At 47.4% G+C, this 18,188-nt stretch overlaps 1 protein-coding gene and 1 long non-coding RNA gene across 3 annotated transcripts in view; one reads left to right on the top strand and one right to left on the bottom strand.

The window, feature by feature from the left end:
• The first annotated feature begins 1,646 nt into the window (after window positions 1-1,646).
• LOC140654831 (uncharacterized) lies at window positions 1,647-11,434 on the top strand. Of its 2 annotated transcripts, XR_012043542.1 has the most exons (4): window positions 1,647-2,843; window positions 5,056-7,011; window positions 8,156-8,305; window positions 10,831-11,434. It is a non-coding gene; the product is annotated as an uncharacterized lncRNA (long non-coding RNA). The 2 variants fall into 2 exon arrangements; XR_012043541.1 differs by having other exon boundaries at window positions 5,056-8,305.
• SGPP2 (sphingosine-1-phosphate phosphatase 2) overlaps window positions 5,898-18,188 on the bottom strand; it is a 37,985-nt gene continuing 25,694 nt past the window's right edge. Inside the window, exons 3-5 of the mRNA XM_072868610.1 lie at window positions 15,765-15,944; window positions 13,135-13,224; window positions 5,898-6,443 (exon numbers count right to left, since the gene is read on the bottom strand). Of these exons, the coding sequence (XP_072724711.1) occupies window positions 5,898-6,443; window positions 13,135-13,224; window positions 15,765-15,944 (816 nt within the window). The remainder of the gene's footprint in view (window positions 6,444-13,134; window positions 13,225-15,764; window positions 15,945-18,188) is intronic.

Genomic DNA, 18,188 nt, shown 5'->3' with positions numbered 1-18,188 from the left:
AGTTTTATGAGATGCATGTCTGCGCAGTTCCCTGTTGCTGGACCCATGATGGCTTTTCGATGGTAGCCTTGTCGGTAATCTTAACAGGTGGGAGGGCAACAGGCAAGGCTTTTTGGTGCAAGTGTTAATCCAGTATGAAAAATGCAGTACACTTACCCATCTGGAAACCCTACAGTTCCCCTCAGATGGAAGTATAGATTTTAATTATCTCTGCATGACAGATGTGAAATGAGAATATAGCTATTGCCATACGTTGCACGACTGACTCCAGTGCCCACGGAGAGTGAGAAAACTGCAGCTCACATTTTAAAGTCTCCCTAGGGATTAGCCAGCTTGTCGTTTGCAGGATATATCTCTCCATGATGCCTACACAACTGTAACCAAGCAAGCTCGCAGTGTGGGAAGCAATCTGTAACGCAGATGGTAAGTATTAAAACTCCCTGTTCATTAGTGTGTCATGCATGGGGATTAGGATGACAATGAGGCAGATCTGCATTTCAGCAGAGTACAGGCATATTTGCGTGCACTAAATATATTTCTCTACACAAGATTTTTTGACTCTTTGGGTGTCCCAATTCTCCCATGAATTACTGTCCTTTGAGTGTAAAGACCAGATTAGGCTGGGACTAAGGGCTTGAGCTGCAGTGGTATGTGTTGTGAGGCTTTTAGGGATCACTTCTTTTTCATACCATTTGCCTGTGTGTCGGTAGCTAAGTGCTCCACAAGCAGGGCATTAGCTCTGTCCTGGGGAAGTAGCATTACTTGCTAAAAGTAGAGGAAGAGAATTGAGAGAAAGGTTAAAAAGCCTCTTCAGAGCCACCAACCCCTCTCACAGCTAGACACGGTGCCAGCAGCCTTGCAGAGGCTGCTGTAGCTCTGAAATTCAAGCTTTGCTGTAGTGCTCTGTAGTGCTGTGTTCAGCATTAGCTGTGAATCCTGACAAGTGGGACACTTCATACAAGTCTAGCGTATTTATTGCAGGACGTTGTCTTTCGTAGCCCCAAACCAATTCTCTGATATTTACAGCTTGCTCATAGCTGTATTTAGTAAGGTATCTAACACAGAGCTTTGCGCTAGAGCGAGCCACCGTGAGCATTACAATTTTGCTTTTACCCTTTGGCGTAGCTATGGTCTCTTGCAAAGGAAACACTGTGTGCTGATGGTGGTGACTTTTGAGCAATTTTTGAACATCTTTTGAACTTTGAGTATTTCTTTAAGGAAGAGTTGGACATTGGAGTTTTCACTAGTGGTCCCCAATTATGAATTACTTTTGGCCCGTTCCTGCTGGGTCATAGCTCGGGATCTGAACACGAGCACAAAAGGCTAGAGAACTGGTGACAGAGGTCAAAGCCCATTTTAATGTGCTGTCTGGGTGACTGCTGGGTTCATTTCAGCTGGACAAGAGTACTGACTTTTGGGTTTGTCCTTGCTGTGCTTCGGTCCTGCAAAGGTGCTTTTCCAAACAGCAGAACCCCGAGACAGCCTGGCTCCAGCTCCCAGCAACACGGCTCCGTGCTTGCAGGTCACTGTTGCTCTCGCCTGTGAGTGTTTATGTAAAGGTAATGCTTGTGACTCTTTCCATCTCTGGGCTGGTAGCGTGCTTGCTTGCAATTTAAATCATTCTCGGTTTGGCAGGTGAATATGGAACAGGCCAAGCAAAAGCAACGGGTCCTGCCAGGAGACTGCCGTGGGATCACGGCCTCGGGCACACACGGCACCTCTGACCGCCCGGCCACCTTGAAACCAAGCCCGGCGCGAGGGAAGGCAAGCGGAGTGGCAGCGGGGACGGCCGGCAGGCCATGCCCACGGGCTGAGCGGCAAGCATGGTCCCACGCAGGCAGCAGGGGAAGCAATGCGCTCCGACAGGAGCAAGGAGCTCGTCTGGCAGCAAACGAGGGTCATGCTTTACACATTTTAGCAAATGTGGAAGATCCCACCCGCTGCTAGAGCCACAATTCCACCCTGTTCAGAGATGTACCCATATTTCCTAACTTCTACTTGCAGCAGGCAGTAGAAAGATTAAAAATGAAACTATTTTCTTTTTTTCTGTCCCCTAAATCAAATCACCTGTATCCAGAAAAGCAACCTGGAAGCCTGCTTGCAGTTTTACCCAGAAGCTTGGAAGGATGAGGAGACTGGGGTCATGACAAAGTTACTGCTGGAAGATTAAAACATGCAAATTCAGTGCTTGCTGGTTTGGTTTTTAATTCCCACCAAGGGCTGCGGTAACATTTTGCTGCTGCCTTGAGTAGCTGGTTCTGTGCTGGGGGACCGGCACACAGAGATGCCCTGCGACAGGAGGAAGCCTGGATCGGCACCATGCGCCTGGAAAGCGGCTTGCAGAGTGAGCACGTCAGGAGGAGGCAGCCTCAAGGCAGGACAGAGTGGACTAAGCTAAGGGTGAGGTGCCTGCTCCATCCCTCTTGACAGCGTAACGAAGGAAATTTAGAAAGAGACTGTCTTGGCACCACCCCTCCAGCTGAAGAAGGGCACAGGACGGAGAGCTGTAGCACTGGACCAGGATGTACAGTACAGTACCGAGGAGAAGTCACCAGCCCAGGGTCCAAGGCTGATGCCCTGTATCTGGAAGTTATCTCCTACCCCATTCACATCAAAGGCAGTGTTTCACTCTAAAAACCAAGAATGCCTACTCAAGAGGATTCAGCTGATGCCTTTGTGGTACCGAGTACAGAACACGACCAGCAAACCAGCCGCAAAACCTCATTTTCTACTGTCACACTGGAGATGCAGAGGCACCCAAACCGCAGGGATGAAGACGTGGGGAGCATTTCCAAAGACAGCAAAGACACACACTGGATTGCAGCAAGGACCTGGTGTTTCAGGTTAGTGAAATACAGGAAGGGTGGCGTGTCTTACCTTGTCAGAGGACTTGCCTTTTCAAGCCTGGCCCTGTGGGAATGTGAGCATCCCACGAGCGCGGCCTCAGCACAAAGCTCAGCTGAAAGCCTTGCCTGGTCCCAGCCAGGTCAGAGATGCTGCAGCAATCGGGGCTCACCCCAATCAGCTGTGAGCACCTGGGGGTCCATGGGCATGCCACTTCAAGCCAGGATGTGATGCTGAGGGGAAGACATGGCCCCACTCGGTTTCAAATACACATCCTTGACAACAAAACCTTGTTAGGCTCCTCAATGAACATGGAATATTCTGCAGTTTATGGGATTTCATGCTATAATTGCATATATTCATTTAAAATCAAATTTGGCTTCCAATTAACTGTTTAGTCTATTAAGAGGTAGATATTGCAGGTGAAGAAGACTGCAGATGCCCGTGTCCCCTATCACCGATGACACAGCAACTCGCACGTTTTCGTTTGCAAAGGATGTAACAAATAGTTGTGAGTAGCTCAGTAGTCTTTTTTTTTGTTTTTAAAAAAGCAGGATGTTGCTGCTGAGCTTGGAGGAGCCAAAGCTGGCAGCTAGACTGAGCAGGGGACGAGGGGATGCAAGTGGGCCAGCTTGGGAAGAGAGGTGGGTGGTTGCATTTGGGAGGCTTCTTAAACTGCAACTCATTCCCCTTACATCAGTCCTTTACAAGTAGCAACAGAGGATGCAAAATGAACAGCAAAACACCAAATTTTGTAAAATAGGTACATTTTAAAATTTGAACCAAGTACAGTTTGCATGTATTGCATGAATCACATGCAGGTGAATGCTATAAAAGATAAAAATACCTGTGCACATACTTTATAAATCCAAGCATTTATATATAATTTATAAAATTTTCATAGCGTAAAATAGCTGTGATTCAGAACAGAAATTTTACAGATAAAGCTGCATGAATGTCCCAGTCAAACCATGCCTTTCTTGGGACCAACTGATTTCACCCCACAGGTTCAACACTCAGCTTGCTGTCAAGTTTTTTCCCAATTTTGGTCCCGTCCCGTGTGATGTGGTCCCTCCACAGGGCTTCAACTCTGCCCTGCAGCCGTACATCATAAAGCACCCTTAACAGAAGGTGTTTAAAGGTGTTTTAAGGCCTGACGGCAGCGCTTCTGTGGTGTGTGGAAGGGAGGGAGACTGAGGATGGGACCCCGTGGCTTTGGTGGCCCGAGTCCAGCACTTGCCAAAGGGCACGTGTGCGCGGGCACATGCCCTGCTGAAAGACTCATTGAAGCTGCTTGCATGCACATGTAAAGTCCACACAGCTTGATTAAAACAGTTTATCCACAGCCTGGGAAAATCTAAAAATGGTCAAAATTTCTGCCTGCATTTCTTCTGGACACTACCAACCTGGTTTTAAAATTGCATGGCTCTTTCATGTGCACGCCTCCAGCTCCTCATACAAAACTCCCAGCTACGTTTTTTTTAACTGGATTATGTTTATCTAAGCAGTCAAACTGATGGCAAAGCATCTCCTTTACATTCTTCAGGTTAATTTTTCTTGCAGCCAGGAAGACAAGCGTACGTGGTTAAAAAGCTGGCTTTTATGTACGTTCTGCCAGGGAAAGGCACAGGGGCCATGCTTGAAGCTCTGCAGTTATAGTGTGTTACATTTTTCCAGCCAAGCAGACCACATTCACCGCTGTATATCTCAACAGCTCATTGGTCCAACAGCAGATACTTTTTTTTTTTTAAAATAAGCAGCCTGAGTTACAGCGACGACCCTCCTATGAACACTCCTCAACTGCTATTCTACAAGTGTATACACGGTATTGCAAGATGCATGGAAGACCAACCGTAATGCCGTGCAGCACCAGAAAATGATGGCATCTTGTCATAACCACACGTTGTAGTCACCAGAGTCACCACTCAGCTCCTTCCACCATGTGGTTTAAGGACACTACTTGTCACCAAGCCCCTGCACGATAGGAGGGGCTTTGTCCCATCTCCTAGACAGAGAAGCTAAATCAGAGTTAAACAGTTTGAACACAAGCCTCAACATTGTGGTAACTCTGCTCGATTGTATGTAGCTAAAGGATCTTTTAGTGGAGGCTTTCTTATTACTATTCAACATGGATTTGTTATAAATCACTTAAAATGTTTTGTGTTGGATTTTTCTTTCTTCTGTTTTACTTTTTTGTTGTTTTTTTTAAAGGATTGCAGTGGGTGAAACCATACACACAGAACTAGCCAGGTCTGGCGGTGCTGTCAGAAGACGCTATGACAAGCGACAAGTAAAATAATCATCAGATATCTTTAGGGAAATGCACAGCCGTACCCAAGCGTGGCCACCTCTGATCCCTGCTGATGCTGGTTGCTGAAGAAACCTGCTGTCTTGGCCAGCAGGACACTCCCACCAAAGCCCGACAGCGGGAAGGTGCCAGCACTTGAAAAGCCTCCACCTCCCTCCATCTCCACATCACCTTCCCATCTTCGGCCACTATTCCTTCGCCCCTGGTCCTCAGGGAATAGTGGGGTGCAGACAGAGCTCTGCACACCCCAAGGACGGCGCTTCGCTCTTGGCTGGTTGCCTCTTCCCCCACCTCACCAGCCGCTCAGTCCCCTGTGCCCCAAGCATGAGCCTTTCCTTGGCTTGCTCTCCTTCTTCAGCAGAAGCAACCCATGGCCAGGCAGGCAGTTTTGCAGCCCACGGGGCCAGCGTCCCACAGGCACAGCCATGCTTCCCGGCACCCCCGACCCCATGGCAAACCAGTCGCTTCTGTGCTCTGGCAGGGATTTTGGCTTTGTACTCTGTGCTTGTCATCTTTAGTCATCTGGGCCAGGGGTCTCTAATTATGGGACACAGTGGGGTCAGCAATTTCTAACCCGAAGTTATGTGTGTACAGCGATTCCCATGACTCTTCCAAATTGGGTATTTTAGGCCAGTGCAGAAAGGCACAAAACACTTTTTGGTCAAGTTACCAGCCTTGATCGACTCATCGCATCTCTGAAATGGTGGTGCCATACATGATTTTGTGAGGAAGGAAGGCGCTGCACTCACATCAATCCTAACAGCTCGTGCAGCAGCGGCACAATCACAGTAGCACTGAAGCCAACTGAGGAGTACGTTATAAATTTATACGGCACTTCAACTTCCAGTCGTCTTCGGGCTTCCAGGTCACCAATGGGAAACTTGTACCGATAACCCAGCATGCCAAGGACCACACTCTTCATGAGCTGGCGTGTCAGTAGAACGACAAAGATCCCTACGAAGAACCTGGCTAGCACAACCACCGCTATTTTACTGGTAATCAGAGGAAATCCAAGCTGAAAATTTGCGCTGGTGTAGGCTGGCGTGGCATACTGGTTATTTAACCAAAATCCCACAGTTGCTCCAGCTCCTGCTCCTAAGATAGTAGTGGTGTCTCCCCTGGTAGGGCTGTAATAGTCTAGTTTGGGGTAGTTGTAACATAAGACAAGAGGCACAACTATGGAAAGCAGTGGACAGAAGGGACTAGTTAACAGCAAGTGATCTATCATGTCCCACGCAGGATACAAGAGCACGAGCAGCACAGCCGAAATCAGTGCTCCGCCGATCACGTCCTGCAAAAAGATCACGTTTAAAAGCTTTGTGAGACCTGGAAGGTAAAACAGATATTCTCGGGTGATGATAAGAGACCGGTATCTGCATTCGTGAGCACACAGCAGCAGAGGAACGCCCTGAATTCACAGCGATGGCACTGCTCATGCACAGTGACAACCCAAAGCTTGTGCTAAACAAAACGTGATAATCTGTGAACCCATCCTTAGCCTTGTCCCTGTGAATATATCTATTGACTCATGTTTTTCCCCTGAGCAACTGAGATTCTTCCCCTCACCTGCTTTCATGTTTTAAGGGCACTCTGCGCCTACGACCTCAGCGGAGAAGGCACATGCACAACTCCATCTCAGGGACAATAGCACAGTAAACTGCCTTCATACAAACCCTTCCCCTCCCATAATCCTACAAGTAGTTTCATCATATCAGTAGGATTATCACTTGCTTTGCATAAATGGGAAGATGCTGTCTTTTGTCAGAGACGAGCACCCAGTCCAGGAACACAGGCTCCAGGGGAGAAAAATGCAGAGCTGCGGGACATGGTGCCATGATTTCTGCCGACTGCGGCGAGAGGTAGGCACCGCCGGGCAAGCATACATCAAGGAGAAATTTGTTGCCCAAGCCTCTGAAATCCAGCTTGTAGTTAAATGCCCGAGGCAAGCACATAGTTAAAACCTAATTTATTAACAGAGGCAAATAAGGTGTTTTGAGAACTTGATTGTTGTCGACCTCAAGGCTGGGAAAGGAGACAAAAGCTAACCCCTAACAAAAGCTGTCTGTATGAGAGCAGCCAGATAAAAAGCAATATAACAAATTTCCCCATGCTGCTCTCCCCGTCTTGCTCAGGAGGCAGCAGAATTTGTATTCTGACCATGAAATGCTCTGCAAAAGCTAGAGTTAATCGCAGACAGAAACGTCCTCTTCTCAAGATTGTATCTTTTTCACTGAGTCATGACAGTTGACTACCACCATGTTTGGTCACAGTCAAAAATGAATTATTTATGAAAACTTCATTTATAGTTAGGCAGGAACGAGGGCACTTTTTCACAACAGAAATATTTAATGACTTTCTGGTAAATGCATTACTCCAGTATGGCTGAACTCTAGCTGTTTACAACTTCCAGGCAATAGGTTCACAGCACATTTGGTTTCAAGGAACTCCCAGAGCCATTTTGCATATGCCTAATACAAATTTCCACTTACATTTATCCCCTCATCCATGACATGAGGATAGCCATGGACATACACAAAGTTGTTCACAGATGTCTAATATGTAAAATACCATTAGGTGTCAATATTTCACAACATCAAGATTTTTAGATTATAACTTTACACGCACAGGCATGTTTTGGCCTAACAGTAAGTAACTGCATCGACACGAAAGAGCTGGGGCTTGCTTCCAGCACCGATGCTCAGAAATCCCATCACCTCTGTGCACCTCCACTTCCTACCTCACTATTTGCCCACTTCATATTAAAAGAAAAAAGTCCTGACATCTCAATACCCCCTCCATGTGTGATTAAGGAGTGAAATTCAAAAGCTGTTCACATGCTTTTCTGTTCCCATTGAAGACATTTAACCAAACATTAACATTCCCCTAACAAATGCTTTGCTCAGATTTACCCAGCTGACTCCAGCAGTTCCTGGCCGGAGCGCAGACACCCTCTATTTACAAACCTGATTAAAGTTTTCTGAATTTTGTTATCCTCCCACTCAGCCCCAACACAGGAACACGGCCCCTGTAGTTTTCAGGCAGGACCCAGATAACCAGCTCTGCTCCCAGCCAGCGGCTTATACCAGTGGTCTCCAAAGTGGGTGTGCAAGGCAACCCATCAGGCTGTGGGAAGAAAATACTTCTGCACCACTAGTAAGTAAAATAATAAATAGATATATATTTTAAAAGTAGCGTTTGTTTAATCCTTATCTCATCCTTTTTTTAATTTCTATTTTTCTGTATGTTTTATAATGTATTTATCAGTATAGTAATACATGTATATAATTCATAAATATACATATATTGGGTGTGCATGGTAAAAAATTTTTTACTTATAGGAGTGCATGATCAAAAAAGTTTGGACACTAGTGGTTTATACTGTTTTTCCCCCCCATCCACCAATATATGGGCTTCTCATTTTGGAGACTCCTTACTAGAAGCTGCTGGAGAGCGTGGGACATAGCCAGCCACAGCCCATCAGTACTGACTCCCTTTGGTTCTGGTATGCACGGGCAGAGGTTTGATTTTCTGAACACCCAGGAGAGGTGGGCGAGTCCAAGACCAACTCTTTACGAAGACATTTAGCAGTGCAGAGTTCATTATTTCCCCCCTCGCCTGTTACACTAAGGAGAAGATGGGAAGAGGAGGGATGGCTCTGATTTCTGTGAGGAAAAACTGCTTTCCTGGACTCTCCCTACTGTGCACCCAGGAGCGGGACCTTAGCTTTTCCTGGCGGCGGAGCTGCTGTTAGCACTCCCAGGAAGCACATTCTTGCCTGTCTGCCTGTGTAAACAGATTAGCCTCTCGCCAAACCCGCAATTATAAAGGCATTTTCAAATGAGGGCAGGATTTTGCTCAAGGTGCAGCACTACTGGCAAAGCTTAAAACCTCCCATTTCCCTGCTGGGGTGCTCCAGCTCCCTCAGCACTAACAAGTCCCGCGGCAGTCCTCCACAGGCTCCATCCCTCCCCAAAAGTCCCCCCGCCGCCATGCAGCTCAGACCTGCTCCCGCACAGCACCCCCCTGCCTCCCCCACAGCGACGAGCATCTGCCCAGGTTCCGCACAAGGGAGGCCTCGCTCCGGTCGATTTTAACTAGAAAGCTGTCATTTTGCTTTGCTACCTCAAGAACGGGCCAGCATTGGCTTTCTAACGCTGCAAGCCCTTCATTTTCCTGTGCTACAGGTACATAAAGAAAGACAACTGAGGCAAAAATCCCGTTGGATGCGGTGCCTGGGATGCAGGACGGGGGCACTTCAAAGTGCTTTCTGCCCATCAGCGAGGAAGCACGGCAGCAGAGCGGTCCGTGGATAGCAGCACCGCTGCTGCCGTTCTTGCGCTGGGCTGGGTTTTTGTTTCACGAGGTCTTAGAGCACAATTTGGTTTAGGATTGCACAAGCGCGTGGTCTGGCTTTCTGAAGGCAAGACTGTTCTATGCTCTTCCCATTGAAACCACAGTTGGAGATGTAAACACTCACAAAAGGCCGCAGAACATCGAACCACCACCCCCAACGTGGTGGCACTCAAGTGTCTTCCCTGATGTTTCCAGTCAAAGCAGAAACAACGCTTTTCCTATTCTGTCTCGTATTGCCTCGTATTGCGTTTCCCTTCGCGTTTTCACTTACAGTGTGAGATGCTACTCGCTCTCCTAAACAGAAATATCTTATTTGCTTTCCACTCCTATAGGTTACTCAGTTTCATCCCATGAGGACTGTAGTGCCACAGCGTGTAAAGTGATGCCAATACATTGTTTGTTTATGAGCCAAAAATATTTAAAATAATCTCAGGATTAATGGTGGTGGTAAAAAACCTGAGATACAGCACAGCAAAGGAGCAGGGTGGGGGCTACAGAGTACCCTCTCCTGAGGGTGGTGTAATCAACAATAAATGCATCAACACTGAAGCAGTGTATCGAGGGGGAAAAAACAATATACTTTGTTTACAGAAACAACTTTCAGGTTTCTTTTTGGTCATAAAAAGTGACCTTTTGACTTCTCCCTGTATGCTACCCGCCATACCGGCTGGCACAGGGCATTATGGCTTTAACGCAGGGCAGCAGAAGCGGCAGTACCAGTAAGGTTGTCACAGCATCAGCCGTGGCTCTTGAGTGACTGTCTGCTTCCCCAAGCCCCCGTCGCTGGCTGGAGACAGGGAGTATGCATTACACCAGGAGGAGACCCCGCTCTGCCTCCACAGCCAATGCCAAACCCATTAGCTTGGCACATTAAGAAATTCCTACAGCTGGCCCTGAAGAGTTAAAAGAAGGCTAAAAGCCTCCCCTCCTCGCCCCCGGTTTGGGGACTGCCCTTGGCTGATGAAGTTCTTCCCAATACGATTTGCAGTGATCTTGCTCGCATCTTTTGGGAATACTGTGCGCTCACATGAACGCCATCGCTCATCGTTTCAAATATGAGATGACTCCAATGTGTTCCAGCAGCACTGAGACAGCAAAACTTGTTCATCTCACTGAGACAGGGATCAAAAATCGGGCCAAAGCTTTAAGATTGGGAGTAAAGGGATATTTTCTAAAATACAATTGTCTGGGGAAAAAAGCAAACAACAACAAAAACCCCCAGTCCTATTGTCTCCAATTGCATTTTGTTCCTTAAAAATAACCTCTACAAAATTACAGATTTTCTGCTTCAAAATGTGTCCAAATTTTCACTTTGCCCTTTCCAGGTAACTCCAGATTCCCACTTCCCCAGCTCCTCAGACTCCATCATTTAAGACCTAAAAGGAAGGACCCTGCCTTTCCCCTGCTTCTCCACGCACACGGGATATTCTTGTGAGGTGGTGAAGGTGGATTGTTGTAATTAAGTTATCTCTCAGCAGCACAAGTGTATTGCTTCCACCCCACTCTCTAGCTGGGTGATGCTCTCCTGGTAACGGCCCAGGCAGTGGGTGTTTATTCCCTTTTTCCTAAGCATAGTATTCATTCTGATACAGCTATAATGATGCAGATACTGGATATAATGAGGCAGTTTACTGCCTCTCCAGAAGGTCTTTAATGGTAATGTCTCTTCTACTGACATGACTGTGCTTTTTGAGGCCACTCCTGATCCAAAAGCAATGCCAGCAATGCTGAAATACAGACTGGTTTGTAGAGCTGAGGCTACAGAAGATGAGGCCCCGCACTGGAGCTTGAGATACGGCTGTAGCAAAGCATGGTGCAACCACCTTGCCACTCCTTTTCTGGTTCCTCAAATGGGAAAAATTCAGTTACACTAAGTCGGTGGGCATATTTTACCCATTCATTTGCTTTAGCAAAATATTATGATTGCTTAATACATAATTATATCCTGTCAGTATTCATTTTCTATTAAGACCTCAGTTAAGAATTCATTAGATAGAGGCTGTTTTGGCTGGTGGCTTGGCTGAGCAGCCGCTGTGCTTCGGCCCTGCAGTATCTTGAGCAGCTCAGGGTGGGAGCCGTCCCTTAAAGTGTGGTAAATGTCTCTGAACCACACTTCTTCCCCGAAATAACCTGTCATTGCAGGTGGGACGCCAGAACCTGTCATTGCAGGTGGGACACCAGAACCTGTCATTGCAGGTGGGACACCAGAACCTGTCATTGCAGGTGGGACAGATGGCACCACAGAGAGAGAGGGGTTTCATTTGGGCAGCTGTGGTCATCAGTCGTTTCCCCAGCTCCGTCCCCACCATGGCACGCACGGCATGAAAACCCCAACGAAGTACGTTTGCCCTTTTGAAAGGCAGCGTTGCTCACAGTTCAACTAAGGAGCTTTTTTTATTGTAAAGCCCTTTTTTATTGTGTCAAAAGCACAAAGGACTTCTTCTTTATCCTAAAATCCATCTAAATTTAGAGGAGTCTTTTGTTATGATGGACCAGCAAGGGAAGTATGTGAAGAAGGTACTGATTGACTTAAGGTCACTAGTCAAGAAAGGGTGTCTCCAGCTTCGATTTAAGATATTGTTTTGATCTGGAAGGGAAGGTCAAGCTATGTTTTATAGATAACCTTCATCTCACAAAGGCTCCCTTTCTTACAGTCATCGAGTCTCCTTATTACAAACATAATTATTACTTAGTAAAAAAATGAAATTATTTATGCATATGCAACCAACAAACAATGCGTATCAAACTCCTGCAGGGAAGTAACCAGGAGTTTTTATCCATGGTTAGGCAGCTGGACCACCCCTCCGACCATTATATATAACAGATCAATAACGTTTCCTCTCGTCAGGAAGGAACCAGCTACTGCCTAATCAAAGTTACACTGAAATCTGTTCTTAAAGCACGGCTGACATTTCTGAACAACTGTGCCCAACAAGTCTGTCATATGAAGTCACAGATATTTGATGATTATTTTTGAACGAAGTATTTGTGCATCTCGATCCTTTAAGAATAAATTTCCTACCAGCTGAAAACAAGAAGCTTGTCATAATATTTTTTCAAGTGCCATGTCCCTGTATGGTAAGAGGAGACATGCTGTCCGCCAGCTCCCCAAGGGCACATCACTTGTCACGTTTTACCCTCTCCTCCGCTCTCCTCTGGTCGCCGGCGTGACTCACCCACCTGCTATTCCTTCCCTGACACTCCCAGGCTAAACCAGCCCGGAGTATTTCTCGCTGACAACAGTGGTACTATTGCACAAAAGGCTTAGCTAAAGAGCAGCGTCAGTTGCCCACATGCATTCCTCACAATTAAAATTTCAAAATAGAGAACTACAATTCGGATGCCACACCGACCTCACCGGGCTCCTCAACCCACACGCACTGCTGCTTCCCTAATGGTACAAATAATTCCCCTGCCTATTCGAATAGCAATAGCCTGAGGGTTTCCTCACAGCTGCCTTTGAATGTACAGCCTGAAATTTAGTGGCATGACTCCTATATTCCTGCAGCGGCATGGCCAAGGCAGGACGTACATCGCTTGCAGAGTGGGAGATGGGAATCGCTGTAGGTAAGCACTGCAGGGAGTCACTGGAGGCACGAGCGGCACGGGGCGGCGCAGGGCAGCCTTACCAGGACCGTGTGCATCCCTGTGTAGAGCCTGCTGAGACACACCAGCGTCGAGAACACAAAGGCTGCTACCAGGCCTAGTTCGAACGGATACTGTGAAAAGGGAAAAAAATAAATACACACGTTACACCGTTATCCAGTTTAACATCAATATATATCCCAAATAAAACATCCAAGCAGCCGGACTGACATAAGAATCTTCTGTTGGGAAACGGCTCCTGAGCTGTACTTTCCCAAAGAGATTAACGTGACCCAAAACAAGACCTCACATCGGCCAACGTGCAATCCTGCTGGAAGGTCGTTTCGTTACCTCTGGTGCCCACTTTTGCAAAGGTCTAGCCTTAGCGTGGGGAAACCTGGGAAATAGATGGCATTTGCAGAGTTTTTCCCCACAATATCTACCTGCAAAATCCATGTTGGTGCTAAAGACCCAAAGGAAAAAAGGCACAGCATGTTGTACAAGCGATGCCCGAGGTTGAACTGCAGCCTCAGATCACCTGAGAGGAACACGATAGCCACAGAGCCTGACCAGAAGCGTGATCAATAGTTCTCAAGCAGCGGGCTGGGATGGGAAAATCAATGTCTGGGCTGAAACCACAGTCCAGCTATGAGAGCAGTCAGGACTGCTCTTCCCTGTGACACTTCAGGTTTAATCATCTTCTTATGAAGCTGGTTTTGCTTAATTCCCTCTCTGAGTTGCCTATCAACATGGAAAGAAGTGTTGAAATAAATTGACATTTAAAAAGGAAAAAAACACCACACATTTGCTAAAAAATAAGCTTAACAAATTAGCCCTTAATCCATTCATTCAAATGCTGAAACCGAGTGGGCTGGTGGGCTCCTTTCAGTCTGTAAGGGACATTTTTCTGAAAAAAATAAACCAACCCAAAATATAAATAAATGAAATGAATTCACCTGATTTGACACAAAGTCTCCATCTACTGCTGAGAGGCTGATGACTGACCAGGGTGGCCATAGGTCAGCGCAAAAATGCGTCTGTGGAAATTTTAAGCATAACAACTCCCTTCTGACCCCCTCCCCCTGGCGTACTCTAGCCCCCGGAACAGACAGCTCAGACCCGGCTGCAGATGTCACTCCCAGTTCATAAAACGCTATTTTTTCCTCACTTCTCTAAGCCTTCAGAGGATTTACGCCCACTCTACTCCCCCCTCAGCAGGCAGCCTGGGAGCTAGTCCAGATCGGTAATTGATGACTAGGGCAGCTTTAGAAGATAGCAGCATAATGTACTGGTAGACTGTTCCTTCTTAATAGAGGCAATTAAATCATTTAATTATTTTACAGCAGCTTTATTGTTTCATGGCAGTTTCCAAGAAGTACGAGACAGCCTGTGAAGAGCTGCGTGTCCCACTGGTAGTAGCTTATCAGTCGAGGAGGAGGAGGAGAAAGTGCTGCTGACCAGGTCTTTTTGGCAGTGCTGACACATGGGATGGATCTGGCCTTCCAGGGCTGACAAATATCCTACCTTATGGCTCCTCCTCCCCATCCCCATCCCACTGCCAAGCTGCTCCGACCAGTTACCATGCAATTCCCAGGGAGCAGGGGGCTGGCAGCACAGCTTTGGGAACCACTGACCTGCTCACTCATCCCTGCACTGTGGGCAGCAGCAAAGCCCACTGCTTCACAGCTGGGACCGGATGAGTCTGGAAGTTAAATTAATTCAGAGATCTCCGTTTCTATGAGTTACAGCCCCAGGACACAGCACCTTTCATCAAACGAGTGACCACCTTTTGTCCCTGCATGCACGCTGGCACTGCGGGGAGGACACCCAGGGACACTGTGACAGCGAGAGCCCCCTGCCGTACTGCGAGCCCTCTTGGTTACACGGGTTTATCTTTGAAATACCCTTGAGAGGGCTGAGAAACACGCTTAAATATGATGCAGCCAGGAAGTTATTATTGCTAGAGTACAGGAAACACGTGTTTGGATTCATAAAATGAAATTAAAATAATCATCACGGAGAAATGAGTTTCCGGGAAATAAACCTTTTCGAAAGATAAAAGGCTGAAGGTTTGGGAAAAATAATTGAGATCTCCCCAAGCAGCCTACAGCTCCAGTGCAGTGAAATTGCTGTTATTTCTCTGACAAACAGGCTCTCCAATTGTGTTGTATGCTATTAGTCCAACACAGGTTAGAGCCAGGGGATTTCCAAGGAGGCTTTTCCCGCATCATACAAAAACCAGGCAACACAGAGCCCCTTTGGTTTCCCTGGGAGCCGGTGTTTCCTGACATGCAGCATCGGCTTAGCGGGCACGGGGCGAGCACGAAACGCTGACACCAGGCATCTTCCGCAGGAGCAGCGCAGCTCCCTCCACGGTCACCCCACACGTGAAACCAGCGAACCCGCCAAGGGCAGCGCAGCCCGCCTGCAGCTCTGAGCGGGGTTCGTGCTAAAGAAAGGAGATTTCCACTAAATTTCTTCTTGTGTCTATTATTGGCCAGCTATGGGTAACAACAGGGAAAAACACACGTCGGTGAAAAGAAATACAGAGCTCCCCTGGAAGTGGCAACAGCTTTGGATTTGCTAGTTTTCTGTAGCTTGCTGGAAGCAGACGCATACTTTTGGTTTTTAAATTTTTTTTTTAATTTTTTCTTTTTTCTTTAGTACCCCCTACCTTGTACTGGTTCATGGTTGCAATGAGAAAGGAGAAGGAGATGGCAGTGGCTGCCATGGCGTGGGTGGAAGGCATCCCGTACTCTGCATTCGTCCTCACTTCCAGCTTGACGACAGGTGGCGAGAGGGGCCGAGGCCACTTCAGGATGTCCTTGGAGACCTGGCCTATGTACATCACTATCTGGGGAGAGGAAAGGCCACAGGGCTGTCAGTCAGCACAGACAACCCCCACTCAGCCCACCTGGGAACCACCTCTATTCCTGCGCTTTTTCCTGCAAAATCCACCACCCCAAGCGCAGAATTTATCCCCTGAATTATTAATGGGGTTTCCATTATCCTGGTCAGCGAAGGAAGCAGCGGTTTTACTGCACCATGTTGGAACCTGATCAGAAGTGGCACCAAAAGGAGGGTTTGCTGACGAAATGCGGCAACACATGATGGTGTGAGGCAGACAGCTGGCTCCACCCCACGCTAGAGAAGTTTAAGTTTCCTCCCTATCCCTTACAACCCCTCTCCTGCAAAGCAAACAGGTATAACAGAAATTTTTCTGCCACCACCTTCAAATCACCACCTTGCCCAGCCACGTCCCTCCCAGCTCCACGCAGCAGCTCTCCAAGGGCAGCACCAGCTCTCCTGTTCCCAGCAGCTCCCACTGCACCCACCGCACGAGGTGCTGCAGGAACCCCCCTGGGACACACCACCAGTGCGGCTATTAAATAATAACCTTGGCATCCTTGGGGAGGCAGCAGAGAGAAAACTGGATGAGCAACAGAAATTACCAGTTCTCCTGCCTAACTCCCTAACAACAAAGGGCCTCTGTGCCCTGCTTGGGACACCAGAGGTTTAAGCAAGGGCTCCGTGAATTAGCTACTGAGCACTGCGGTGCAGTGATTTTGGGGGAAACTTTATATTCTCAGGTCACTGCCAGCAGTAGCAATGGGAAGCAGAGACAAGAGGCAAAGCTGACCAGCATCCCTGAGAGGTGCAGCCCATCCAGCAGTGCCCTGGGCACCCGCCATGCTGACATCCTCTGCTCCTCAGCACCCCGTTCCCAAAGGCAACAGGCTCTCAGCATCCACAGTGAGAAGGCTGTGAAAAAAAATCACCCAGGCTGTGCCTGGAGGATGTATTTGCTTTCTGTTGCCCCTATCCTTCCTTTGGATAGTGCAGCAAGACATATGCAAAGGAAGCTCTACAAAACAAAGCAAGCCTTTTTTCTTAAATACAAAAATCGGGTTAACTGACGTCTGCCATGAAAGCTCAGTTGCTGTGCGAGACGGCTCGCTGTTCTGCTTCTCATGCTTCCACTAGCAAAGAAGGGGTCTTAAAATAACACCCTTCCCATGCTGGTGTTAGCCATATGCCAGAACAGCAACATGATCATCCACTGCCACAGTTGTCACCAGCCACATTGCATCCCTCTCTCTCCCACCAGCCACCTAAAAAATGGCTTCACATTAAAAGAAAGACATCACGATTCAGGATTTACAAATCGTGACCAGGAAAAAGCCAAAATGTCACATTCCTTCATCCCCCTCTCCCTACAGCAAACGGCATGCCGCAGGGAGTGCCAGGCTTACAGCCAGACCAGAGCCTGGAGAAGTGACTGCTACTGCCTTTGCATCCTTTATCCCTCATCACGTGCATCACATCACCGCCTTATTATCGGCACCACCTGTGGCACACCTGGCTGCTCCTGCTTCACCCTGATATATCGGGCATAGGGCAGTCAGCAAATACCCTGCCTGGACTGTTCACAGTAAACAAAGGCTCAAGGTACAAGAGTCTTAAAGAAACCACTGTGTGGGTTTATTAGGTTAATGCCACCAGTTTCCAAACGGATGCAGGCACATCTTTGGATGTTAATTAAATTCCAGGGTTGAAAGCAAAATTACTCTCTCCAACGGAACATAAAATATTGAGGCTACCATTCATTATACCATCTGAGAGGCAAGGTAGGACAAGCCAGTTTATCAGCAGTCCTCTAAAATAATGGCTTCCACTTGTAGAAGTATTATTAGCACTAGTACGTAAGAGTATTACAGAAAGGGAAATGAGTCATCTTTGAAATGAAGGCTATGCTAGGACTCCTCTGATGGTGAAAAACAGGCTGAATGCTGGAGGTGGTACGGGTAAGCAGAAATACCAGGCATCCTCACAATACCTTCCTTCCTGGCATTCCAGATTAAATTCTGACCCTTATATTTTTTAAAAAAACATATTGTATAGATACGTACAGTAATGAGAGGCAAGACAACCTCCATAGAATATGAAGGGGAGTCCAGGATACGCTCAGACTACGCACCGCCCTCTGAAGCGCCAACCTTTGCCTTTAGCTTATCTGCGTGCTGTGCACGTGGTTTTACATGCAATGTCCTGGATCATTTGGCAGAAGCGGCAGTTGTGGGTGCAGTAAAACATCCCC

Source organism: Ciconia boyciana, chromosome 7 (assembly GCF_034638445.1).
Source record: "Ciconia boyciana chromosome 7, ASM3463844v1, whole genome shotgun sequence".
In the NCBI taxonomy this organism is placed as follows: domain Eukaryota; kingdom Metazoa; phylum Chordata; class Aves; order Ciconiiformes; family Ciconiidae; genus Ciconia; species Ciconia boyciana.
Note: the sequence above shows the minus strand (reverse complement) of the source record. Positions and strands in the feature narration are given on the sequence as shown.